Below are 26,291 nucleotides of genomic sequence, written 5' to 3' on the forward strand. Positions count from 1 at the left end.
AGTGGGGCTGGGGCTGCTCGCCCCGTGGGGCTGTCCTTAGGGCCGTTGATGCCCGTTCTCTGCCCGCCGCAGCGCTATGGGGAGCGGGCCCGGCCCGTCCTTCCGTCCCCGGCGGCCGGGAGCTTTGTTTTGTACCGCTTTACCGCGCGGGCGGGGGATGGAGGAATGATCAGGTTTTGAAGGAGAATCGGTTTCGCCCATAACTAATGTCGCCTTGTTTAGGCCTCAGGTCTGGCAAACTCGGGGAGCAGTGCGAAGCCGTCGTTCGTTTTCCCAGGCTCTTCCAGAAATATCCTTTCCCTATTCTTATTAATTCAGCTTTCCTAAAACTAGCTGATGTTTTCCGCGTGGGGTAAGTAGCATCACTCAGTCTCTATCCATTCAAATCTCTGATCCGTAGCAATGCACTGTATCTTGGAGTGTTGCTGCCTTGGGACCTGGGCAGTTCGTAGGGTTTTTCTGCTTGCCTCAGACAAGGCAAGTAGGGTTTTTCTGCTTGCCACACCACAGTGGCACCTACTCTATTGTGCTTGACCGAAGCTTGCTTTCCTGGTCTTCAGTGGGCTTAAGTGGCTGCGAGTGGTAAATAACACAATTCTTTTCCATCTGTCCCTGTTTGAGGATTTGCTTGCTGACTGGTTTAAGTTCAACTGGTGAAAATTCTGCTCCATAGGCACGTTCAAATTCATAATAACGAATGATCATATGTGCCAATTCCATCTCTAAGGAATGTTAATAACAAAGCCCAAGGTATAGCTTTTTCAAGTGCCTGATGTCTAAATGATGCATGTGATAGAATTGGAGCTACTTTGCAATGGCTTATGAAGTTATCTGTTGTTGTCGTGGAATCTTCACTGTTGGCTCTAGGAAGGAAAAAGAAATTCATTCACACCTGGTAATGGCAATTACACTTTTCTGTCTTAGGCCTGGACATGCTTTTCTAGCAGAAATAGATCCCTGAATGTGCACAAAACAGGCATCTCCTTACGCTCTTTCTCACTGGTGTCAACAGGTTCATTTGCCTGGAATTAGGACTAAATTTGACACTACTCGTACTAGAAAATAAAACAATAGTGTATTAATAGTATCTTTTTGATCCGTCTAATTAAATGTAATGTTTCTAAAGCATAGACCTTTTCTTATTTTAACTTGCTCTCAGAAGTTTGTTTTAAATGATTTTGTGTTTAAAGTGTTTGAATTTTTATTATAAAACAGCCTGATAAAGAAATGTGTGTGTCTTCTAATAGGAACAACTTCCTGAGGCTGTGTGTGCTGAAAGTTACTCAGCAGAGTGAGAAGCACTTAGAGAAGATCCTAAATGTGGATGAGTTTGTCAAGAGAGTTTTCTCAGTAATTCATAGCAATGATCCAGTTGCTCGGGCTATTACGCTTCGGTATGTATTACATAAATAAACCTAACTTACTTCTTCAAATCTCTAGGTAATTATTAGTATGCTAGTCTGGAATAACAAAATCTGCAGTTACCATGTATGAAATGTAGGAGACTTCTTATACATTGCTTACAGAGTTAAAGGCGAAGACATCTGTCTCTAAAGGGAATGAACAATAAGGATCTGTGATCAGAAGGTTATTAGCCATTTATGATGGTGAGAATTTTGTGGGTGGCTCCAGGGAAAACAAAATTTGCAGCACTGAAATTTTGTGTACTTGAGAGAAGAAAAATGAACATGTTGTATGCATAACCCAGACAGTAGCTGTATGCAATATATCGTATGTTGCCTATGATATATTTAGATGAGGACCAAAAGGAAAGTGCTTCCTTACGTGTCAAAATAATTGTGTTAACTTGTAACCAAAACTTGTTTACGTGAACCTTGTTATGCTTGCACCTATTTTTCATTTATCATTGTCCTAGAAGTTTACTGCTTGTTGGTCTCTGATCAATAACTTCTAAGGAAGTGCCATTGTATTATTGATTGCTTTAGACTTCCTGGGACTCAAATGGGGGGAAAAAAAAAAATTAAGCTATCTTGAATGTCACTGTCCCTGCTGCTTTGGTGTCTGTGTCTCTAACACTATCCAACATGATCATCTTAACTGCATCTTCCAAATCCTGTGCAAGTGAATTCAAATGTGAAGAGAGCAGTCTTCTTTCTCCCTTTGTATTATTTTCTTCTGTCCATCTAGAACACTGATTCATTATTGAAAGATGTGAGGCATTAACAGGTGGTTGTTTGATTAGCTCATACTTCTGTTTCTTTCTTTTGATATTTTATTTGAGATTATGCTTTCATGAAAAGACACCTTCAGAAGGGTGTCTCAGAAATCTCTAAATACAGTATACCTACATGTTTTCTTGTACTTCCATGTCAAGACTGGTGTTGAGGGTTATTTTTGCAGACTGCTGGAAGTCCCAGGAATCTGCTCAGTTTGAGAAAACACTTAAAATACTAATCAATTCACAAATCAAGTTAAAGTTTGAAAAGTCTGTTGGTTAGCAGTTTCAGATTAAAATCTTCAGTTGATTTGTTTTTGACGTCCTTAAATAGTGCCCATAAGAAAGAATATGCTAAAAGAAAGATCTGCTAAAACAAAACTTTGTCTGTGGAATTTTATTGCTAGATAATTGTGTAAATATTTGCATAAAACTCTTGCTAAAATTACCATCGGTGCAAATCCTGCATTAATTCTTCTTTTAATTGGATTATGCTAAATATGCCTGGAAAGTATCCTTGAGATATTCTTAGCAAAGTATAGATTGATTTGCTCCTTTTTTGGCAGTTACACAAAAGGTATTGTGCTATTCCCAGTAATAGCCTTACCTCACATCAGTGAAAGATCTTGGAAACAAATGATGAAAGTCAAGTATTTGTTTGCTTGACATGGTAATACTCTAGAAACTTTGCTTTCTTAGTGTGTGATTAAAATTTATGACTGTTCAGATATTTGTCATTTATTTACTTCTGCATCTTAACTGGGAAGAGGGATAGAAAGGGTGGAAACAGTTCTCTAAATGCCTTTTTTTTAATCCCCCTAGGCTACCACATTTCTGAATTTGTATCCCATGATGTGTACTTCACGTGTGTCTGAAAATAGCCATGAGTACATTTTAGCATTAAATCTGTTGTATTGATACCAGAGCTTGAATGTAGAAGCATCTTAAACATACTTGTTCCCAGTGCCATAGTGCACTCTTAATTTTAAAAGAATTCTTGGTGAGTTTCTCACTGTGCCCATTTCAAGCCAAAAGGTATCAAAACATAATGAATTTTGTATTAAACCACTAACATAACCCACATGACAAAACTTGTTACCTTTTAATTACATGTGTACTTTTAGCATTTGTTTGTTTCTGTAATAGACATGAAAGAGCACATATTTATATAAAAATAATCTTTTAACCAGTCATTTTACATTTCTATTTGGTTTCATCTTGCATTTCTTCATGATCATTGTTCTTTCTGGTTTTGCTGTGATTTATTTCTGTAGGATGTTGGGCAGCATGGCGTCTATTATTCCGGAAAGGAAGAATGCACATCACAGTATTCGTCAGAGTTTGGATTCACATGATAATGTGGAAGTTGAAGCTGCCATATTTGCTGCTGCCAACTTTTCTGCACAATCAAAGTAAGATGTAATTTTTTTCAGTTTTTCACATTACAGAGGATGGAAACACCATGGACGTTGGCAGTTGCAAACCTTAATATTTCCTTCTGTAGTGCTAACCATGTCACAACAAAACATTTAATCATGTGTGATAACAGTATTGTACTCAGATTTCTTTACAAGTTTAAGAGACTTTTCTTTTTCTAAAAAGGTAATGGAAAGCTCATAAATATGGGAATGCAAAGTGGAATAGCAGCTTTAATCAATGATTGTTTTACAGAAATTGTATTAGGGAACAAAATGTAGTGCTGCTTGTCACTTTGACATGTTTTTGAAAGTTTCCATTTTATCATTTGATCATGCCCATGTGCAGGGGTTCTAAAACTATTTAGGTCTTGGCAAGCACTGTTTTGTGAAAAATTTTATTATTAAAACACAATGTTTGGTAGTTGAGTTGATTTTTAATTTTAATTATTTATTTCTTTATTTTTAATTTCACCTGGTACTTTGTCTTTTCTCTACAGGGATTTTGCTGCCGGAATATGTAATAAAATCAGTGAGATGATTCAAGGTACATATGTATATTGAATGACAAAAGGGAAAAGCTCTGATTTCTCTTGAGAATTCTTTGTTATCTGTATGTAAATAGCTGATAACAGAATGCTGTTGCCCATACCCACAAATGATTCCAGCTTTTAAATTAAATTAGTTAATCAATAATCTAATATCTGGCTCTTGTGTCCTCTTAAAATCTAGGTTCTCAAAATACCTGTTCGGTAAAGAATAATGATGAATAAACTTACATAGATGTATCACAGGTTACTTCACATGAGTTAATATGTGTTACCTGCAATGAAGCAAGGAGCAGCCTTCTCCAAGAACCATGAAAGTGCTTGATACTGCTGTAGTTATGCTGTTAGCTAGCAGATGAGTTATTTGAAGCTAACGCAGGTGTCTGCACAATCTGCATTCAGCAGTAGTAGCAATGCAGATGTGTTGTGTGTTTCAGTACTGCCAAAAGCCGATGCAAAGGACTAACTCTCTGCCTGTGTTTCTCTTCTTCGTTGCAGGTTTGGCCACACCTGTGGACTTGAAATTGAAGTTGATCCCTATTTTACAGCACATGCACCATGATGCTAGCCTGGCCTCCAGCTCACGGCAGCTGCTTCAGCAGCTGGTAACATCATATCCCTCTACCAAGATGGTCATTGTTACTCTGCACACCTTTACTCTGCTTGCTGCTTCTTCTTTGGTTGACATTCCTAAACAGGTAATTCTTCCTAATTCATTCCTTCATCTTGAAGTATAAAGTGCATTTTAAAAAACTCAGATTGTAGCTGATGCTGAAAAGAAGTTGTGTTGGATATGCTAGGATGGTTGCTTGTATGTGCAATAGAGAAAGAATACCCTGAAAACCGCTGCTGCTTTCATATTTTTTTGCCTTCTGGTCCTGTTTCCAGACAACCCCATCAAACACAGAAACCCTTTTTAACAGATCATAACCTGTCTGCCTTTAAATCAACTGGGATTGAAATCAGCTAGGATCAATCAGCATTTAGGAAAGCAAACACCCTAGTTTTTTTGAAAACATTTCATCTTACCTGTAGAACCCAGACTTCAGTTCTCACTGCTGTATAGTCTCTTGGGTCGTGGGTGTGCCTTTTGCCTTCCTTGCATGCAAGCGAATGAATATTTCAGTAGCATCAAGTGCAGTTAAAAACGTATTTCTTGAAGAACTCTGAGGAATTTGAATCTGTTGCTATAATTTAGGACTATAAGCCAAGTTGTGGGAAAGCAGTGATGGAAAAATACAATGCTTTTTTGTTCTAATAATGTGCTTTGTGGATGTGATTTATGTAGCAGGTCTAAAGACAGTGACATTTGAGATTCATCTAACTAATCCTTGCAAAGTAGTCATGGAAATCTATTTGCTTTCTTTCAATCCTGTGCAGCTATGGAAGGCTGACGTCTGTTACTGTTAGACTAATAGCATTGATCTGTCTGGAACGTCTTTTTTGGTATGGCTGATTTCTGTATTTCAGAGGATGCTTTTGATAGTACTGAAACAACATTAGGACACTTTACTACCATTAAAAAGCATATAAGCATGGTGATTTAAGCTGTATTTCTGCAACACAATAGCAAGTACTACTTAAAAGTGATGTAGCCAGGGTGGGGATGGAGAGCACAACCATGACTGGCATGTTCATGCTTTTTCATGTGCTGGCTAGTTCATCTCTGTAAATTTTTAGGAAATTTTAACAACAAAGGACATGCAGTTAAGTGCCATTTAATTTGAGATAAGTGCTTTGGAGGAGGTGGGTAGGGGTTGATTTTGGTTGGGTTTTTGGCAACTATTGAGACATACAAGGTATGTCTGTGTTGCTATCTGTTCACCGCAGATCATGCAGACACCTGAATTGACATCAAGTGCCCAGAATACTTACTAGTAACATAATCATGATAGTATAAGGTGTTTACTGAGCTTCTCAGGGATGTTTTATGGTATTTCTGAGTGCTGAAACAGGTCTCAAGGCTTTTCAGGTCTGCAGAGTGATGTAGAGAAGGGTGCATGAACAAGGAGAGCAGGATGGTAGAAATCAGCTGCCAGAGTGTTTTAGCTTGTCATGGCATCACAGTCTGAGTAGGGGCTTTTCCACATGGCTAGCAATTAGACAGATGCGGCAAGTTTAGTTTTGGATGGGTATGCTCAAAATTTTTTCTCAAGTACTTTGGAAAAGACTTCCAGTAGTATCTCTCTCTAAACAGTGAATTTACTTTGTTGCAGATCCAGCTTTTGTTGCAGTACTTGAAGAATGACCCCAGAAAGGCTGTGAAGAGGCTTGCAATCCAAGATTTGAAGTTGTTGGCCAACAAGACACCACATACATGGAGCAGAGAAAATATTCAGGTTTATAAATTTTTAAGCTAAAGTTTATCATGAAACTTTGCAATTAGTTGTAAAATTGTTTCTGGAAGAACCATAGTGGCTGGAGAACTGCCTGCTGGAAAAGGACCTGGGAGTGCTGGTTGACAGCTGGCTGAACATGAGCCAACAGTGTGCCCAGGTGGCCAAGAAGGCCAACAGCATCCTGGCCTGTATCAGAAATAGTGTGGCCAGCAGGAGCAGGGAAGTGATCGTGCCCCTGTACTCGGCACTGGTGAGGCTGCACCTTGAATACTGTGTTCAGTTTTGGGCCCCTCACTACAAGAAGGACATTGAGGGGCTGGAGCGTTACCAAAGACGGGCAGCAAAGCTGCTTGAGGGATCTGGAGCACAAGTCTTATGAGGAGCGGCTGAGGGAACTGGGGGTGTTTAGTCTGGAGAAGAGGAGGCTCAGGGGAGACCTTATCGCTCTCTATGACTACCTGAACGGGGGTTGTGGCGATGTGGGTGTTGGTCTCTTCTCCCAAGTAACTAGTGATAGGATGAGAGGAAATGGCCTTAAGTTGCGCCAGGGGAGGTTTAGATTGGATATTAGGAAAAATTTTTTCACTGAGAGGGTGGTCAGGCATTGGAACAGGCTGCCCAGGGAGGTGGTGGAGTCGCCATCTCTGGAAGTGTTCAAAAAACGTGTGGATGTGGTGCTTCGGGACATGGTTTAGGGGACATGGTGGTGTTGGGTTAACGGTTGGACTTGGTGATCCTGAAGGTCTTTTCCAACCTTAATGATTCTGTGATTCTGTGATTTGGGAGGTAAAGGAAAAAAGAACATCTCCATATCCTTAAGTTAGGTTACTCTGCCAAGCAGGGTAGCCAAGTATTAACGAACAGTTCATAGAAGATACAGAGTTGGATAAGTTGACCCATAAGGATCAATGTTGAAGTATTATAACTGAGGAAAGGCATGTGTCATAGTAGGCCTTTTTACAGTAAGGAAATAACTTTTCTGTCTGACAAACTCATCTAAGATAATAGACATGAGAGCTGAACATTTACATTAGTCTTATGATACTGAATACATATTAATGCTCTCATGTAACAGAGTCTCTCTGGGATTTGTCAAAGCATGTCATCCAGCAAGATATACTTGAAAGGACAAATGTAATTTTGACTTCACTTTTTAGAATTAATGATTCACTTTCAATAGTATCCTTGACTCCTGTTGCATGAATGAGACCCTAGAACGTATTTATAGTGCATCTGTGTTATTTGGGGAAACAGTTGTTATATTGTAGATAGTATTGCTGCTTTCTTTCAATCACAGTTGTATATGAGCACTTTTTCTCCTTGTTTTTCCCTTTTTCTGGTAGAAGTCACTAGAGAAAACAACTTCAGGTTAGATTAGTGGGAAAGTAAATATTTCAAGAACTTAATGGCACAGGCTTATAGTTCTACTTTTCTTGGTCTTTTTTCTTTGTTTTTGCTACTCTTGGAAGCTACTGTTGCTATATGCTGTTGGAACATTAAGGGAGCTGGGAGGAAAAACTGCAGATTTTTGTTAATAATATGTGAGAAATAAAGCATGTTTTCCTTTGTCTCCGATTCTTAGATAAGATGATTTGGAGTGTGCAGAGGTTTTTTTAGTGAACTACTTTGTTCTTCATAATGGATTAATACCATAAATTTACTTCCTTTTAGGAATTTTAAGGAGTTGCTTTAATGGTTTATGGATTATTTGCAGTCAAAATGCTACTCTATACCATTATGCCTGGTTGGTAGTTCTCTTGATACAAGTGAGAGACATTGATAACATGGCTTTCATCGTTATATAGTGTCCTGATGGTTGAAATGCGTAGGAAAAAGTTCCACTGGTGTCAGAACTAAATCAGTGACTGAGTTAGAACAAAATTAACTGTCTGAAGCTTGTTACTGCTTGCTGAATGGCATGCAGAAGTAATGAGAATTTTTCTGACTTCTGAAATACAAAGCCAACATTTTGAGTTGGGCAACTGTTTTCCATATATTTAAATGACTTGGTAATGTTTATGCAACAGGGACTGGAACAGACCCTCCTTTTCTCACGGCAAAACCTGCTTCTCATACATTTTTACCAACAAGAGTTTCATCAGTGTCAACTTCTTCAGCATTTTGCGTCGGTCTGTGCAGGTCAGATAGGAGGCTTGGTCTTTGAATTGTGGAGACTTCACTCATTTGTAGACACAGTTTTAGAAGCTGTTGCTGTTGATGCTTAGAGCAGTCCTACTGACTCTGAAGGTAACAGTCTGTGGTCCAGCCTGCTAATTCTGTGCTCCTGGCATTCTTCATAGTTACTGTTTCAAATATGCTCTGTGAGTGGTGATCTAATAGCACTGGAGTAAAACATCAGTGCCTTAGGAGACATCAAGACTCATTTGCAGTCCTACTCATGGTATCTTCTTCTGTCTGTTGATGCCATACTTTTCAGTGGATTAGCAAAACACTACGTTGGTACAAATTACAAATTTTTTTAGAATTTAACCCTTACACCATACAAGAACTTAGGTATGCCTGATAAGAACACTATTTGGGGTTTTTATTTGTACTGTGGAACTAAGTCTGTGTTGTTGTTTTTCTTCATTCAGTTACTGGATGTTGTCATTCAGCTTTGGCAGTCTCTGGGGCAGAATATACTTATATTTTCCATTTATGTGTCTCATTGTTTTCTCTCATGTTCACTAAAAAAGCCTCTAAAACCAATGAATGGCTAAGCTGTGGGCGTAATGAATCCAAGAACAATATGAATTTTAAGGGTTATTCTAATTTAGATGTGATAAGGCCTGAGGAGGCAAAAGGCACGAAAGTATGACAGGAGCTCTACTATAAATGAGTTAAAATAAAATATGCTTTGAGAAGTTTGCCAAGAAACTTGAACTGTATTCTGTTGGACACCAGGACTGTTAAAGGAAATGACACTTGAAACTGCTCGTCAGAGATGTATTCTTACATAAAACCCTGCAGATTGTTTATAAGGCAAAATAATCAGTATGCCTCAGACTGGAGAAGGGTCTTAAAACTTTTGCAATATTTGATCAATGAGACCTGATAATATTTTTGCTCCTGACTTTTAATTAATAAATGACTTATAATTGCTGTTTCCTAGCATATGAGATGCACTGTCACTTTTCTGCAAGCCATGTCCTCGGTCTACTAAAACAGATGCTTCAGGACATGACTTCTAACTTTTGACTTCAGTGTAGTATTTTCTGTGGAAAAATCTGGACTCTCAAAATTTTTCACCGACAAGTGCAACTAAACGTTTAATACAGGTAGCTCATGGGACTTCCTTCCCTCTGTATCTTTTCTCCTGCTAATCTTTAGGCACTTTGTGAATCTGCTCTTCACACTCCTTATGACAGCTTGAAACTGGGCATGCTCTCTGTTCTTTCCACGTTATCAGGGACCATTGCCATTAAACAATATTTCATCAGTGCTCCAGGTAAGAAAACTAGATTAGATTATTATCTTTGCAATTTGTAATGGATTTGCTATCTACTGATAATCAGTTTAATCTAAAGACTTTCTAGCATATTCTTAAACTATTTTTGAACTTCGTAACACTAGCTGAAAGTCAGACTGTGTTCATTGTATGTAAACTTAAAATGGGATACTGTATACCAATGAATAGTCATGGTCTAAGATTTTGTTCTGGATTTTGTGGGTAATATGCTATATGAAAGGTTTCTTTACCTTTGGGACTTCAACTTTTCTTCTTAAAATGAAGAAATGTAATGTCTCTCAAATGGCTGACCTGCATTTTGCTTAAGGTGCTTTGAAACCATGGATTTGCATAGTTTTTGAGTACTATGGAGACTTAGTGGTGTGAGAGTGGGCTGGCATATGTTACCCTGGCACAGTGAAGCTATGCCACTCTTGTGAGAAGGATCTGCTTCACTACCAGGTGAACCTTTTTGCCTTGTGACTATATTATGAAGAAATAGAGTAGAAATTTAAGTGATTCAAGGTATCTTGTTCTTCAAATTGTGATCATACTGTTTTCTTTTTTCTTCTTGAAAGCCAGACTGCCCTAATGAGTGTTATGAGCCCAAGTACATGGGCTGCAGAAATAGAGAAAAATAGTATATCCTCTTCGGTCATTTTGGCATGTTTTAATTAATATGCTCACCAGCTTTTTTTAATCAGATATAATATTTCTTAAAGCAATATTTCTTTGAGTCCTTGAAACATCAGCCTTTAGACCCAAGTAGTATTTCTCATGTATGTCTAACTTGTATAGTGTTCAGGAATGGAGGGAGAGAGAGAGAAAGATACGTTTTTCATCCTATCCTTTAAACGTAAGGGAAAAAATAACCCTAAGTCAATATAGGTTTTTTCAGAAATGTACTTGAAAAGATCTGTGGTGTAATGATGGATGTGCTGGTTTATGTCCTGTTTGCCTTGTCTTTATTTAGGAACAGCAGCTACAACTGCAAGATCATTTGATTTAGTAAAACTAGCACAGGAATGCTGTTACCATAATAACCGTGGCATTGCAGCTCATGGTGTGAGAATTCTGACTAATATATCAGCCTCCTGTCAGGAAAAAGGTAAATGAAAGCAAGGACAATGAAACGTGTCTGTTTACAGTCTAGGCTTATGCGCTTAATATGTATTAACTGGTCTTGTCTATGAACCTGTCCAATTCTGTCTGATCCTTCATGCTGCTTAGGGGAGAATGGGGACTATAATCTAGTAGGAAATACTCTGTATGATTTTATGAATGGTTGGGAAGATTCCATTTTCATCTAAATTAGCGATAATTACTGGGCACGGTAGAACTCATGCTAAATAAATGCTTGTCTTACCTTTGCTGTAAGACTAGTGAATTATTTGTCAACCTTTGAAAACTCTTTGCACAAAGTCTGTTGCAAAAGAATAACAGGGCATTTAGAATTCTTAGTCCAGAGATTTATGCACGCTCTACAAATGTCACAGTTGGTGTGACTGCTGAATAGTTACCTGATGCATGGAATGGCAGACTGTTTCTAATCAACATAAGGTAAGGCAGAAGGAAGGTACTTATCTGTCATGACTGCAACACCAGTGCAAGTATTACAGCAATTATGGTCAGAAAACGTAACAGGGAACTAACTTACTCTGTTTTTATTTTCTTAGATCTTCTGCCTTTGGAGCAAGATGCAGTTTTTGGCTTAGAAGCCCTTCTTGTTCTTTGTAGTCAAGATGACAGTCCAGGAGCTCAGGCAACCTTAAAGGTGACATTACTGTTGTCTTACCCAAGCAGAGCTGTAAGTTATAGTAATAGCCTGTATAAGAGACAGGCTAGCGTGCACCAGATCTTTTCTGGTGGAAGCATAATGTACTGGAAGGAAATTAAGATTTTTCTATGTTTTGCCCATAATCCGAGTTCAGAGTGGTAGATAAACTGTGCACCACTATTATGCAACTCCTCTCAGCTCTAGACTAAGTTGATTGTTATAAGGGAAAATAAAAATGCATTCCTCTCAGAGGAGCAGCTGTAATAAAACATGAACGTGAACATGGGATGGAGATGTCTCCAGAGGATGAAGAGAATCTTGGAGAGAACCTGCATTTTGGAGATGGGGATGCAATGCACATGATTACAACACTTTTATAAACTATTTTTTTTCCTCACTTTATAATCTGCTACCAGTAATTTTATCTAGTTATTTACCTGTACAGGCTAGTGCTGTGAAAAAGAAGATTATTGTTTTTTGAATTTGTGATATGTTTTAGTGCTGTGAGCTCCAGGACAGAGGCTTGTGGTCTTAGAAAAATCTCATCTTCTGTAGAGTACATGGTTCTGAAAATACTAGATATTCCATATTTCTGTAGTCATACTTGGACGTAGGTGTCTGACTTTTTAATTTTTAAGTAGACATTATTCTTATTGTACCTGTTGATTGTGTGAGTTGCAGATCACATTAACTTGTATGGTGAAGCTGGTCAAGTGCCGTCCTCACCTGAGCCAGTCAGTAGTTGAATCCCTGCTGACGCAGTTGCACAGTGCCCAGGATGCCGCTAGGATTCTCATGTGCCACTGTCTAGCAGCTATTGCCATGCAACTGCCTGTCCTAGCAGATGGGATGCTAGGAGATCTAATGGACCTCTATAAATTAATTGGACGATCTACCACGGATAAAAAACAGGAACTCTTGGTAAGACATCAATCTGGTGAATAGCCCTTGATGGATAAAGTCTATATAAACTACCATGGATGGATTTTATTTTAAAAGGCAGCTAAGCCATTTGTTATGTCCAAGTTGATGTGCCAGTCTATAGCCGCTATTTTCAGTTTTGTTTTAACTTTTGATGACCTATGTCAGTGTTCAATGTCAAAATTCTATCTCACAGGTGGAGCTGAACTATGCAGTGTATTCCAGTAGATTTTCCAGCAGATGGCACTGCTTAGACAAACCTAGCTATTTAAATTATTGGGGTATCTGTAAAATAATGCTTCCAGAAAAACAAAGTGGCAGTTAGCTCAATTTATGTATGGTATTCTGATGCACATGACTTAATATACTGTAAGAGATAAAAATGTTTTTATCACATCTATTTGGAAATGAATTTGAATTTTAAGAAAGAAATTACAAGCTTCCCATTAATTCATTTGGAGCATTTGAAATATCTCGGTTAAAAACCAGAGTAAAGATTTTTTTAGATGAAAGTCACTTTCATCTACAAGAAATACTTGGGCTGCCATAACTGTTTAAAAGATGTATGACTGAGAAAAGTTTCTCAGTTAAAACATATATGTAACCTTCTATGTAGTTTTGAGTCTAAAATCAAGGAGATCATTTCTGGTAGTTTAGGAAACAGAATTAGCTTTTTTTCTTGTTTTGTTCAGTTCCTGAAATATAATTTTCTTCACCCCTCCACTCTTCATTAGGTTTCTCTTGCCACAGTGATATTTGTTTCCAGTCAGAAGGCTTTGTCTTCAGAAATCAAAACTGTTATCAAACAGCAACTTGAGAATGCCTCCAATGGATGGACAGCCTACAGGATAGCCAGGCAGGCTTCCAGAATGGTAAGTGAAAATACCTGGAGAAAGATGGTTTGGTGTGGTTGGAAGGATGCTAGTGATTTTTTTTTTTTAAATGAAAAAAGAAAGTAAGGAAAATGGTAGGACTGGGGAGGAGGAGATGAGGGGAGCAAAAAAAACCCCAACATTTTCCCTCAATTCCCTGGAATGCTGATTCGGATTTATGCCATTCAGGGCATTCATCCCATCAGGATGTTTTTTCACTTGTCTTTTTGAAGTATTTGAAGTAAGTAATGATCTGATACTTTCTTGAGCACATGCCTAATCTGCACTGTCTAGCTGTTCTTTAGAAAGTGATATAGGCCATCCTGATGTGTGCTTCTCTTTCTTCCATGTGAAGAAAGGAAGAAAAAGATGCTGTTTCCCTTTTTGCTTCAGTAAAGTTACAGCTGGGTTTAGAATTACATAGAAACCTTAGTATGAGATGCTGGAGTGGAAGTAAATGTCAATATTTGTTTCTTGTCTTGTTGAATTATCTTGTGTAAATAAGTACTATAGTTTATACAGGCTGATATTTCCATAAAAGAAGCATTTGTGCTTTATTTATTGTTAGGATTGCCATGATCAAATGATTGGAAGAAGTTTCACTACTCTTACTTTAAAAATGGAAATAGTTTTGGAGATGTTAACCGTTCTCTTATTTGTATTTGTTCTATAGAAACCCACAGCTTTCTTTCATGTCCCCTCTTAGAAACATTCTTGTCATTACAGGGCAACCATGACATGGCCAGAGAACTGTATCAAAGCCTGCTGACTCAAGTGGCTTCAGAACACTTCTACTTCTGGCTGAACAGCTTGAAGGAGTTCTCCCATGCAGAACAGTGTCTGACAGGTTTGCAGGAGGACAGCTACAGCTCAGCACTTTCTTGCATTGCTGAAGCTCTAAAATCCTATCACAAAGGAATAGCATCACTGACGGTTAGCATAGATGTTCTACTTCAGTGATGATGTTTCTGTATACTGCAGTAGGTCTGTCTGGTTTCTGTTCTTAAACCTATGAAAAGTTTTTAAAGACGCCTGACATCTGCGAGATTCTGTTTTTGAGAGGACTGCAGGGAAGAGCCAGTTGTAACACACTGCATCTTCAGAGAGAAGATCCTGTAGCTCAGCTAAGTGTGATTAACTAGATTTCTATTTTTTTTCCTTTTCTTCCCCCTGCCTCACTTCCTGCCTTAATCAAATCATAGGATATGTGACAGATCTTTTTTAAAGTTACAGTACTTAAAATTTTCCATTCTTTGTCTTGGCTGAATGAACACTATTGTAATAGTCGAGCCTGGGAATTTGTCTAAATGGGCTTTTCCATATCTTCTTGAGATATGGAGAAGGATTTAATTGTCTTCCTTCCTTCTGCTGAGTTCACGTTGCCTTGTGTTTGACAACGTGATCCAATGGAATCCTAACAACAAGGCAACACCAATTTAGTAAGAGGGAGGATCCAATCACATGAAATCAGCAGAATTCAGACAGTACCTGCTTTTATTCAAGTACCTTCTGTTTCTCTGAAGTGGTGAAAACAGCAAGAAGCTCTGTGTGTGGTGTCTGTGAATGTAAGCAAAAAAGGCACCAATGAATATGGACCTTCAGTTCTTACTGTGAAGTTGCTTTGTAACAAAAGATGATCTATCTTCGCACAATGCTTTCTTTCATATTGTAGTTTCCATGAAGAAATTTTTACATACAATTTTCTATATGTTTTTTTGAATGAAACTGCTTTCCCACCCGTTACTGGAACTGTCAGTGTTGTGACAATTCAGATATTAGTGATTAATAAAGTTCAGATATTATGGTTTATTAATAAATTGTCCCTGAATAATCAGGAAGGACATACACTTTAAACCTTTGTTCTCTGAGGGAAGGCTCCATCATGCTTCAAGTATTTGCCTTTAACTTGTTGGCTGAGTGAATAAGGCTTTTAATTCAACATTTCAAGATTTCTCCAGTATCTAGAAGACATTGCGGGGGGGACCTCATCTAATTAGATGTTAATATTTAATACAGGCAGGAAAATAACTTACTGAATCATAGAATTACCTAATTAATTAGTCTTTCCCAATTGAAGGATTCCTGTCCTCATCTCCTCTGCTGACTTCACTTCCTGTGTGTTGCACATAGATATTGCACCCAGAAAAGCACTTCTTTGTGGGTGGTTGTGATCCAGAGGAGTAAGCACAGGTTTCAGAGGGCTAGAGAGGAGGAAATAGAGTTTTATTGCTGGCTGTGGCTCACTTGTTGCAATCGTTCTGGACAAATTCCTAACCATGCTTGAGTGTATCGGCTCTAAGAGGAGCCACTCAGTGTTTTGTGTCATCTGCAGAACTCAGCATCTCAAAGGGGAGCGAAGTACCATAAAGTGCATGATAGTCTTACTGCTGAAGCCTTTTGCTGTTTCTTCCCTCTGACTTCAGCTTTACTGTTGCTGTTGTTTCAGTGAAGAGCATGACTCAGCACTGTTGGTACTGCAGACCATTAGTGTGTATGATGAACCCTGTGTAGCTGTCCACTTCGTAGCTGGAAGATGCTGTGCCAGTAAATCTGTTGCAGAAGTTCAATCAGACCAGTTTAGCAATGATGCAATACTCAGACAGTGTCTGATCTTGTCAGAAAATTTCTCAATTCTTTTCTGATATACATGCAACTGTCTGTCTTGCATTGCTGTATGCAAAATGTTCTTTCATGTGAGTTAGTCCACTTGAGGGGAAAAAAGGTCCCATTACTTTATGGATGAGAAGTGTGGGAGGGAGGGCAGGGACTTGTCACAGAGCGTATCGGCCACAGTTCCCATCTGTCTTGCTGAGTACTTGCTTGTATAGTTAGCAAAGGTTATGAATAGTACTTGCTCTTTCTGGCACAGAGCATGTACCTCATTGGAAGCACTGTGCTTATTTTTCACTGATGGTAATCTAGAGAAGGCACAGAACTTGAACAAAGCACTAATATAACCATTCAGTAGTATTAACTCCAAATATGTTGAAAACAAGTGGTGGTGTTTGTAGAAGTTGGCTAAGCCAAAGAACTTTCTGTCTTTTTTTTTTTTTTAAAGAATTGTAACTCATTTATTGCACATGGCTATATGGGTAGCAGATAAGGTAAATTGCAATATTAATGAGACAAGCTTGTATTGCCATTTACAAGAATCAAGTCCAACTTGTGCTACTAAAAATGTCTGGATTTTCTGATCTAAGTACTGGTATTTTACTCTCTATAAAAGCATGTAGTCTCTGTAGAGCAATTACAGTGCAGTGAGATCTCTTCCACAGAGGGTTTTCTGAAACCATCCTTGAAGAATAAACTGAACAGTTTCCATTCAAAAGGGATTTTCTTTTATGCCTTTGGAGAAGAGAAAGCAAAGCAGTAGATAAGAGAAACTGAGTGGCTCAAGTGATGAAATAGTCATTTCTTTGTTTGAAATCTAGCTCAACAGTTTAAAGTGGTTGCAGTTGGCTGATGTTTCTTCATTTTAGTCAGTCGTGGGCCAGTTCTCAGATGATGTGATGTTTTGTGAGAAACGAGTTTGCTGCTTATCTGCCAGCAAAGAAATGGTTCTTAGTAAGGTTTTGGGATGGGTTATAACTTCTTGGTTCCAGAAGTGACCTTTCCTATTGAGGAGTAAGAAGCACGGGGGAAGACATGCATGAGTTTAACATACATCCATTCTCTGAGTAAGAGAAGGTCCCAGTGCTTAGTTTTGCAGATGGCTTCTTTCCCCCTAATGAAAAAAATGTACTCTTAAAATCCAACAGCATAAGAAAAATAAGTAGTGGAATTTTGGCTTAACTAGTATCAAATAAAGTGCTGTGATTTACGCTCTCCTGAGTGTCCTAAGCTGTCACAGCTGCTTCTACAAGTCAGATAAGTTCTTAGGGAGAAAAGTTTCACAGAACCATATTTTCTAAATAACAGCAGCATGTGTACCCTCCTGGAGTTCTGTTACTTACTGGTTTTAGTTGTCACTGAACTGTGTATCTGCCTTCATAAATGCAAGAAGGTTCAGTGCCTTTGTAATGTTCCTGTCCACAGTTCCAAAAAAAAAAAGGTCATCACTCCTCTTTGTGCAGGTAACTTTAGCCAATTCTTTCTCTTTTGGCTGATGCAGAGAATCACTTTTTCAGTCCTCTGTGTTTCCATTTGCCTTCCAATTCAGTGTGCTGTCCTTTATGGTAAGGACTGTCTGGACTAATGTAATTTGAAACCTAACGGCTTGGTCTTGGAAAAAGAGGAAATAGGTGCCCTAATAGCATTTTAACAGCTTAAGTCACATTTGTAACAAGGGTGCTAATGCTTGGAATAGGACTTGGTAATTACCTGACTTCTGTGCTGTTTATATTCAGTATGATTTAAATTGAGCAAATCTGTTAAATGTAGTTTTAAAAAGGCAGCTTTTAGAATTGAACTGAAGGGTTCAGTTGCCTGATGAGACAGTTCAGTGACATTGCAAAGTTATTTTATCATGTTTGCTTTTGACCTAGATTGCCAACATTTGTATTACTCTTTCAGGCTGCTAGTACGCCACTTAATCCTCTGAGCTTTCAGTGCGGATTTGTGAAACTCAGGATTGACCTTCTGCAAGCTTTTTCTCAACTTATTTGTACCTGCAACAGCCTAAAAACAAGTCCACCGCCAGCTATTGCCACAACGATTGCTATGACATCAGGAAATGATCTCCAAAGATGTGGACGCATCTCTAACCAGGCATGTGTTCTTATTTCACTCTTGTGCAGTTATGTTTGACTGGTATGAATTTTGCTTCTTGGCAAACATATCTGACCAAATAAATGAAAAATGGTGGTGAAGAGTTTTGCTAAACAATGGGCCTTGGTTTTTACTTTTAGCTATAACAATGTCTGCCAGTAGCAGGCCATATTTTGAAGCTGAGCAGGTATGTATTTCTCATACATTCACATATGCAGCTTCCAAGGATATGCATGTAGTAAGCCACTCCGTGTGCTCAAACTTGCAGCAAGACCTCTTGCACCTTCTATTGAAACACCTCAGATACTGTGATTATGCTAAGGAAGAACATATACTTTAGGATTTTACAGTAGCTCCCTTTGGTGAATGATGTCAACTGACTTGATACCAACACCAAGACAGTCTGCTTCTAAAATGCATGTAGTCTGCAAGAAAGAATCAGTGAGTAGTCTGTGAACGACAGAGCAGTTTGATTTACCAGCAGGGGATGGAGGAAGTGTTTGTGGGTTTTTTGTTTTGCTTTATTTTTAACCCATGGAGAATATGTTGGTGTTGTGTTACAGCAAGAATATCTGTTTAATGCATGGGTAATAATCTGTCACTTTGACTTCTATCTGTGTGAAGAAGTAAGAACTTTATACATTTTGTCAGAGTACGTTGTCTTATTTCTTCAGTGTTGTATGCCATAGTGTAGTGGTTTTCTGGATGTGTGGGGTTTTGTTTTCCTTTGATTTGATTTTTTGACTAGTAACATTGTCTCTGTAGATGAAACACTCAATGGAGGAATTCCGAAACCTGGCTATGCGGTATGGAGATCTGTATCAGTCATCTTTTGATGCAGACTCAGCAACTCTAAAGAATGTAGAACTGTATCCTTTTAAAATCTTAGAATTTGTCAACTTTCCTTCCCATGTGGACAGTATGAAACTTAACAAAAACTTAGGTACCAATTGCTTAAAACCTATTTGGAAATAAATATTGCTATACTATTGTTTGGAATTACTCTATGAACAAGTTATGACACAAAAATTGCAACAGCATAAAACTTGGGATTTTCATAGTTCTTGCTTTATGTTTACTAAAGGAGTAATGATCATAGGATTACTTCATAAAAGCTAGAGAAATAAGGAAAGGTGCCAGTAAATACACTGCATTTCTTGGTTTAGGTACCAACCCTGTAAGTCTTTAACTCCTTAGTATCAACATCAGACAACAGCAGAGCTGCCTGTTGATTTCACATGCAATAGAAGCTCTGATTTTGGATCCAGAATCTGCAAGGTAGGTTTGATAATTAACTTTCTGCTTCTCTGCTATTTATTTCAAATCCTTGGGGCTTTAAGCCCAGGAATTCAAAGAGTGTTCAGAAAGTTTCTCAGTAGACCCTTTTAATTCTCTGTGCAGGCTTGAGGACCTGTTGCTGCTATGCTATACCTGGCAGCCCAAGGACTGTTTTGGGTTCTGCATTTTATACTGATAGTGCTATCTGGTCCACTTATACTGGACTTGTCTTCAATATAGACTAGCATTAAAATGAAAAACAACTTTTAATCTCTTCTTTAGCAACCTATTTTAACTTGTGTCATTCTGTGTTAGCTCCCATATCTACTGTTTGCGCTTGTTTCCTTCAGAGTCCTGAAAAGATACGCATTAAGTTAGTTCAAACTTTTAATGTAAATCCATCGCCTCTGGCTTTTTTTTAAACAGTGAACTAGAGAATCATGTTGATGTACCTATGGATTGAATCACTCTTTAAAACTCCCATGCTGAGATTGAATGGAAGATCATGTAGATAAATATCTTAAATGTGTGATTTTATAATTGGAAATAAAGTGAACATACTAAGTGACTGTCTTATTAATTATGCATTGCTTAGAGGATGCATTAATCAGACTTGTAAAAAGTATGAAGCTGTGAACTTCAAACATTAGGTGTCTAGGAGATGGAATTGTGTTCAAAACATGAGATTATAAACTTCCAGGTTTAGTCTTAACTCTGACTGGCATTCTTGCTTTTCCTTGAGCTGTGAGTCTCTTAAAGACATTATAAACACTGCAGGCTTAAACAAAAGCCAGGGGAATTAAGCATGCTGAGTCTGTTTAGACCTATAACTGCTTCAAGTGAGAGAGGGTGGGGACAGAAAGTGGTGCATAAGTTGTACTTAAGAAAGGGTTTCAATGTAAAGGACAAGTCTTATAGTGGAAAAATTATAAAGAAACAGAGTAAACAGCATGAAAGATGTAGTTATTTCTTAATGGATTTAAAATTGTAACAGACGATGGTCTTGCTGGGCCTGTTTGGGAGTTAGCCTCCCAGATTATGATGAGGAAAGTATGTTAGACATGATTAAAAGTTGTTTTTTGGTGGGTCTGGGTTTTTTTTTTTTTTAGTTTCCAGGAATATAGCTCAAATGGAACAGCACATATTGAGAGTGAATATGAAAGAAGAATGATGTCTGTATTTAATCATGTACTGGAAGAAGTGGAATCCCTCAACAGGAAGTATGCTCCTGTGTCTTACTTGGTCAGTAAGAGTTTCAAATTTATATTCTGTAGACAAAAGTTGCAAAAACTCGTCAACTCCATATATCTATGGTGGTCAAGAAACTGAAGATCACACTTGGTTAATTAACATAACCTCTTACTGGCACAAATGGTCACTATGGAGACTCATAACTTCAAAAAAGGCTTTGCTAAGACATCTTTAGACTTACTGATGTGATTAAAAATAACCTTTTAAAAGATTCTGATACTAAGACTATAGCAGATACTGATACGGTATCACGTCTCTGTCAGATCTCTTGTCACACTCGCATTCAAATACTGAAGCGCATTCTCTTTGTTCATGCTGTTGTCATGAAGGAATTCTTCCCATACCACACAGTGCTGGAGGGTCCAGCACTAGCCTAGCTTCAGTTGCAGAGCTGTTGGCATTTAATACTGTTTTGTGAGTGTAGCGTTTCTCTTATCAATGCAGGTCATCAGAGAACACAATGTAAAGTGTGCTGAATGCAAACAGTGAGCTGATAACATACTCCTTTACAGGGCTAGTATGGTTTCATCTTTTACTGTTAGTGAACATCATAAAGCTGAAGTGCCTGTTGATGGGAACAAGGTAGTTCATTTGTCATGGCTGGCATCTGTTTGCCTTGTTTCTAAATTCAACAGTCCTTATTGATTTCAAATAGAATAGAGGGAGCTGTGTAAAACATAGCAAAGGTAAACCCTGTAAACTTAGTTGTCACTGGCTCCATACCAGTGCAGCTCAGTGACTTCAGTAGCGCTGCCTTGGCTCATCTGAGCCTGAAGGACTGTATAGTGTGTTGGGGAAAGGAAGAAAAGACAATTATTGTACCACATTAAGTTGTGGTAGATGCTAGTCTTGTTTGCTTGGAGGAGAGTTGTTGTTTATTTGAGAGTTTGTGTGTGAGGGTTTCGTGTATGAGTGTTTCAAGCAGATCCTGCTCTGCTAACTCTAACACTAGGACTGAAATGATTTGGATTTTTTTGTTTTCCTGGCCTTCTTGTTTTTTCCAGAGCAGAATACCTTTTTCATAAAGGGCAGAACATAAACAGGCTTAGTGTAGTCACTGTTATCCTATGACTGTACCAATATATTTCTGGACTTCTAGTGGAAGTTACTGCAGTCTCAATACCTCAGTTGCATGTCTCTTTCCTATGCTATGTATGATTTTTTTTTTTCCTCTCATTTGCTCTGTTTCTTACAGCATACAGCTTGTCTGTGCAATGCTGTCATTGCGTTGTTGAAGGTACCCCTTTCATTTCAAAGGTACTTTTTTCAAAAGCTGCAGTCTACAAGTATTAAGGTAAGTAGTGCTCAACTGTGGCCTAAAATTTCTGTGTAGAGTCTTTACTTAATGAGAAAAGCCTTACTGAAGGCACAAAGCTAAAGCATTTTTAGTGAAGATACTTAACTGTATCTGGGTTTATCTTTAGGAATAACTTTAATAATGTACATATAATTCAGAACCACTAGGCCTTGAAGTAGGCAAGTTGGATTCAGTTCTTTGATTGCAAAGCCTTAAAGATAAAAATCTAACTGGGATTTTTGTTGATTCTGAGTCCGCAAAGCTAAATAATGTTCTAGTCCTGGGAAGGTGACTTTTTTATAAACTTGTACTGTTTTACTTTTCCTTTAAAAAGCAATGCTTACTATCTTGGAAGAAAATTGTAGTATTTATCAGTTGACTGAGTAAGAATGGCTATGTGTAACCTTCAGTGGTCATACTTTTTTTTTTTTACTCAAGTGCTCCTTTTTTCTTGGAAAAGTGAAAGCCTTAAGATTTTTAATATTTAATAGTAATTATTAATCTTGTTGCATTTTACTTCTTTGTTCAGCTTAATAGACTTAGCTGTGGCTATTTTGTAGAAGACTTTTTCTGCTTCTTTTGAAGTGCAATTAATGGAACTGATATAAAGACCATGTCTGGTATTGCTGATGATGCTTATTAATTATTATAGTAAAGAGTCTCAGATGCAACTTCTGTGTTTCCATTTGTTGGTTTCCCTACCAAACACCTCCATGGACTTTTTTCTATAAGAAAGTGTTCTGGTTCATCCTTGAATTGTGGTCACTTTTCTAGAGGCTTAAAGTTACATTTTTGTTTTTCCTCTGTTTCAGCTTGCTCTATCCCCATCTCCAAGGAACCCAGCAGAACCTATTGCGGTACAGAGCAATCAGCAATTGGCCCTAAAGGTGGAAGGAGTGGTTCAGCATGGATCTAAACCAGGCCTTTTCCGAAAAATCCAATCGGTCTGCCTAAATGTCTCTTCAGTGCTGCAGAGCAAATCTGGACAAGACTATAAGGTATGAGTAGAACAGAGCCAGGATGAGTCTTAAGCTTTCTTCCTGTGTTTTCCTGCTTTTTTGTTTGGCTCTGGTTAGCAGAATTTTCAGGTTGAAATAAATGGATTCTTCTGTCCTCCTCTCACTCTGGAGAGTTGACATTCAAGCACTGGTGGGAGCCAGGCATAGTGCATGGAAGGGATCTAGGGTTTTTAAGTCTGCTGTATGCTGATATGTTTTAGTAACAGCTTTTCTTCCAAACAAAAGAGGCTTTGTGATGCTCAGAACAAACCATTAGGAATCTGCTTTGAGATCAGGAAAATTCAGCCTAGTTATACATCATATGAAACTCCAAAGGGGAAAAAAGGCAGGTGTAGGTAGTTCTGTTCCACATAGTCTCTAGAGCTTCTTAATCTTCATTTTAAGTTTTGTTTGTTTGTGGAAATTGGGAGGACAGGCTGTCCAAATTAAATAGCACCTGAGGAGATACATATTAATTCAAGTCAGCAGTTTTATCAAAGATTGCATGTCTGAAGTTTACATTCTGCTAATGTGTGATATTCAGTGAAAGGCTTGTTTTGGTGAGTGAGGTTTTTTTGTTATTTGGTTTTTTTGAGGGGGGAAAGAAAAAAGTCAGTTGCTTCTAAAAGAACAGGACTAGGGAGTGTCTAATGTTTGTCTCACCCGTTTTACTCTGGAAAACTAGAACCTTCAGGGAGAAAAAGAGTTGTTAGCTACCTTGCTTCTGCTAATATAAAAATAACTCATTCATTGATGAAAAAGCATGTCAAGCTGGCTCACACATGCCCATGCATTGATTAGGAAAATTGAAGACAAAGATTTTTCTCTTTTTTTTTTTCCTCTCCTTCAAATGGAGAGCAGAAAACTTATTTTAACAGGCTTATATAAAATGGCATTTTAACCTTCCATGTGTTCTCAGATTCCTATTGACAACATGACCAATGAAATGGAGCAGAGGGTGGAACCACACAACGACTACTTCAGCACTCAGTTTCTGTTAAACTTTGTGATACTGGGCACCCATAACATCACAGTAGAGTCCTCTGTAATAGATTCAAATGGTATTATCTGGAAAACTGGGCCTAAAACAACTATTTTTGTTAAATCTCTTGAGGATCCATACTCCCAGCAGGTTCGTCTTCAGCAACAGCAAGGACAGCCGCCATCACAGCAGCAACAGCAAAGAACAGCATACTCACGGTTTTAATTCCCAGAAGTGACTCTATCCTGGTCAATGGTATTACAGTTTTTCTTGGACACTTCTTTTTGAAAGACCTACAATTTTAATCTTCTCTTAGAAAGTCTCAGATGCCAATTTGTTGCTTTTTAAATTATCTGGGGTGAATTTGAACTTGATTCAGCAGAGACAACCCTGTTCAAATTTGGAGTTGTGCTTTTAATGTAAGAACTTCTACCTGATCACTTCTGTTTACAAACCTGTTGCAGCAAGCTCCACAAACTTTGATAGCAGGGGACACTAAGAGCTCTTTGACTTTGAAGCACGTAGGTTCTAATGTTAGGGACATTGGGATATTGGTAAACACTTTGGCTACTTAATACAGAACTGAGTATAATACCAAGTCTATATGTTTTAATGTGAAGGAATTGGCAGGAATACCCAGATCTTTTTTTTCTGATGCTTTAGTAGCAACTTCCAGTATTTGGCTGGTGTATGTGTATTATAGCAATTCATCAGCACTATTTAATGCATGCATATGAAAGAAAAAAGGTTGCGGCTCACTTCTCATACCCAGTCATTGTAGAGGGAGGAGACTGCTTGAGGGGTTGCTGTCCGGGGAGTCTTACAAGAGGCAGAATTTTACAGGCGGGAACAATAAATTTCTTAGATGATACAGAAAAGATTACTATGTTGCTTTTAAATCTTAATATATCTGTATTTCTGAAGGATTTGGTTTTGTTGGGTTTTTTATTTGCTCTTTTAAGAGGAAAGTTGACTTGTAAGTTGTCATTTGTTTTAACCACTTCATTTTTTAAAAATGAATTTTATACACCAAAGCTTTGTAATCCTGTGTACTCTTTGACCAGTTTAGTAATCTTAATTATTACTGTTACAGGATAATTTGAAGTAGAATTTTGCTGATACTAGAAATTGATTCAGAATAATTTTGAAAATATGCTGATTCATAATTAGTTTTCATGCGTCCTTTGAGACGTAAAAGGCTGAACTCTGCCTCTGTCTGGACTCTCAGGCAATAGATCACATAACGTGTCCTTCACCTGGTCCTCATAAATAACCTCTGCTTATCACTCTGCGGCAAAGTAGGACCCACTTGAAGGGGAATGAGGAAGGATGGCACTTACTACAGACTTCAGGTTGTAAATGGTTTAATGACTCTCATTAGAGCAGAAATCTTCATTGTTATTTTCTCAGTGAATTCCTAAGATACTGTTATTTCTTTAAGTTGATTTCACTGTAGAAGCTGACTAGAGCTTGCAGATCCTGCTTGCTTTATATGCAGTTAATATGATAATGAATTGTTATAAGCCTAGGTTTCTTTGGCATAGCTGGATGAAGAATTGGTTTTGCTGTGTTTTCCTGTAATGGTTGGTTAAGAAGTCAACTTTCTTCCTCTTGGCTTGAGACTAACAAAAAAAAAAAAAAGGAAAAGAAGTGACCATGGTAGATTTCATAATATCTTTGTCAGGCTATATTCCTAAGGAGAAAAGATAACTGAAATGTGTCATGGTTTAACCCCAGCCAGCAACTAAGACGGAAATAGACTCATAAAATTGGTGAAAAATTCACCAGTACCCTTCTTAAATCTGATTTTTTTATTTTGTGTAGGAGACAGAAACTACCACTGCTGCTCAAGCTGGCTGAGGAAAGTTGTGGTTTCTGTGCCCACTTTTATGGCAAACACTGTGTGTTTGCATATACATACAGCTATGTATGCACACATGCATACATGTACCTATAGCTATGTATAGCTACATGGTCCAGAAAGAGGTGATTCGATCTAGTGTTGTGCCTGCAGTCTGTCACATTGAAGATCTGAACTGTTTGTGGTTGGTTGGGTTTTTTCATTAAATAGGTCAGTGTCTTAACCACAAAACCCTCCTTATTGTAATGAAAAAAAAAAAAGACGTAAGAGGTCAAACAGGTTTTTTTATCCTGCATAATGAATGTGTGTTTCTTGCTCTGTTATTGACCAACATATTGCTGGAAATCACAGAATCACTAAGGTTGGAAAGGACCTTCAAGATCATCAAGTCCAACCATTAATCCAGCGCCACCGTGTCCCC

The 26,291-nt window shown here is 38.1% G+C and overlaps 1 protein-coding gene across 1 annotated transcript; it reads left to right on the forward strand.

The window, feature by feature from the left end:
- Positions 1-206: 206 nt before the first annotated feature.
- Positions 207-24,234, forward strand: INTS7 (integrator complex subunit 7). The gene is made up of 19 exons (XM_010291673.1): positions 207-352; positions 1,248-1,394; positions 3,451-3,588; positions 4,092-4,138; positions 4,638-4,837; positions 6,356-6,478; positions 9,809-9,926; positions 10,900-11,034; positions 11,603-11,700; positions 12,385-12,624; positions 13,359-13,496; positions 14,223-14,429; positions 18,009-18,203; positions 18,969-19,072; positions 19,413-19,481; positions 20,591-20,723; positions 21,928-22,026; positions 22,842-23,027; positions 23,947-24,234. The coding sequence occupies exons 1-19, from the start codon at positions 207-209 to the stop codon at positions 24,232-24,234; spliced, it is 2,811 nt and encodes a 936-aa protein (XP_010289975.1).
- The last annotated feature ends 2,057 nt before the right edge of the window (positions 24,235-26,291 follow it).

This window comes from Phaethon lepturus, unplaced genomic scaffold (assembly GCF_000687285.1).
Source record: "Phaethon lepturus isolate BGI_N335 unplaced genomic scaffold, ASM68728v1 scaffold7987, whole genome shotgun sequence".
Classification (NCBI taxonomy): Eukaryota; Metazoa; Chordata; class Aves; order Phaethontiformes; family Phaethontidae; genus Phaethon; species Phaethon lepturus.

What these genes read in the sequence shown, in the direction of transcription:
- INTS7 (XM_010291673.1), top strand. Translation starts at nt 207, where the DNA reads ATGTCGCCTTGTTTAGGCCTCAGGTCTGGCAAACTCGGGGAGCAGTGC. An exon ending in GCTGATGTTTTCCGCGTGGG is followed by an intron (nt 353 to 1,247) that starts GTAAGTAGCATC and finishes GTCTTCTAATAG; the next exon opens with GAACAACTTCCTGAGGCTGT. An exon ending in ATGCTCCTGTGTCTTACTTG is followed by an intron (nt 20,724 to 21,927) that starts GTCAGTAAGAGT and finishes TGTTTCTTACAG; the next exon opens with CATACAGCTTGTCTGTGCAA.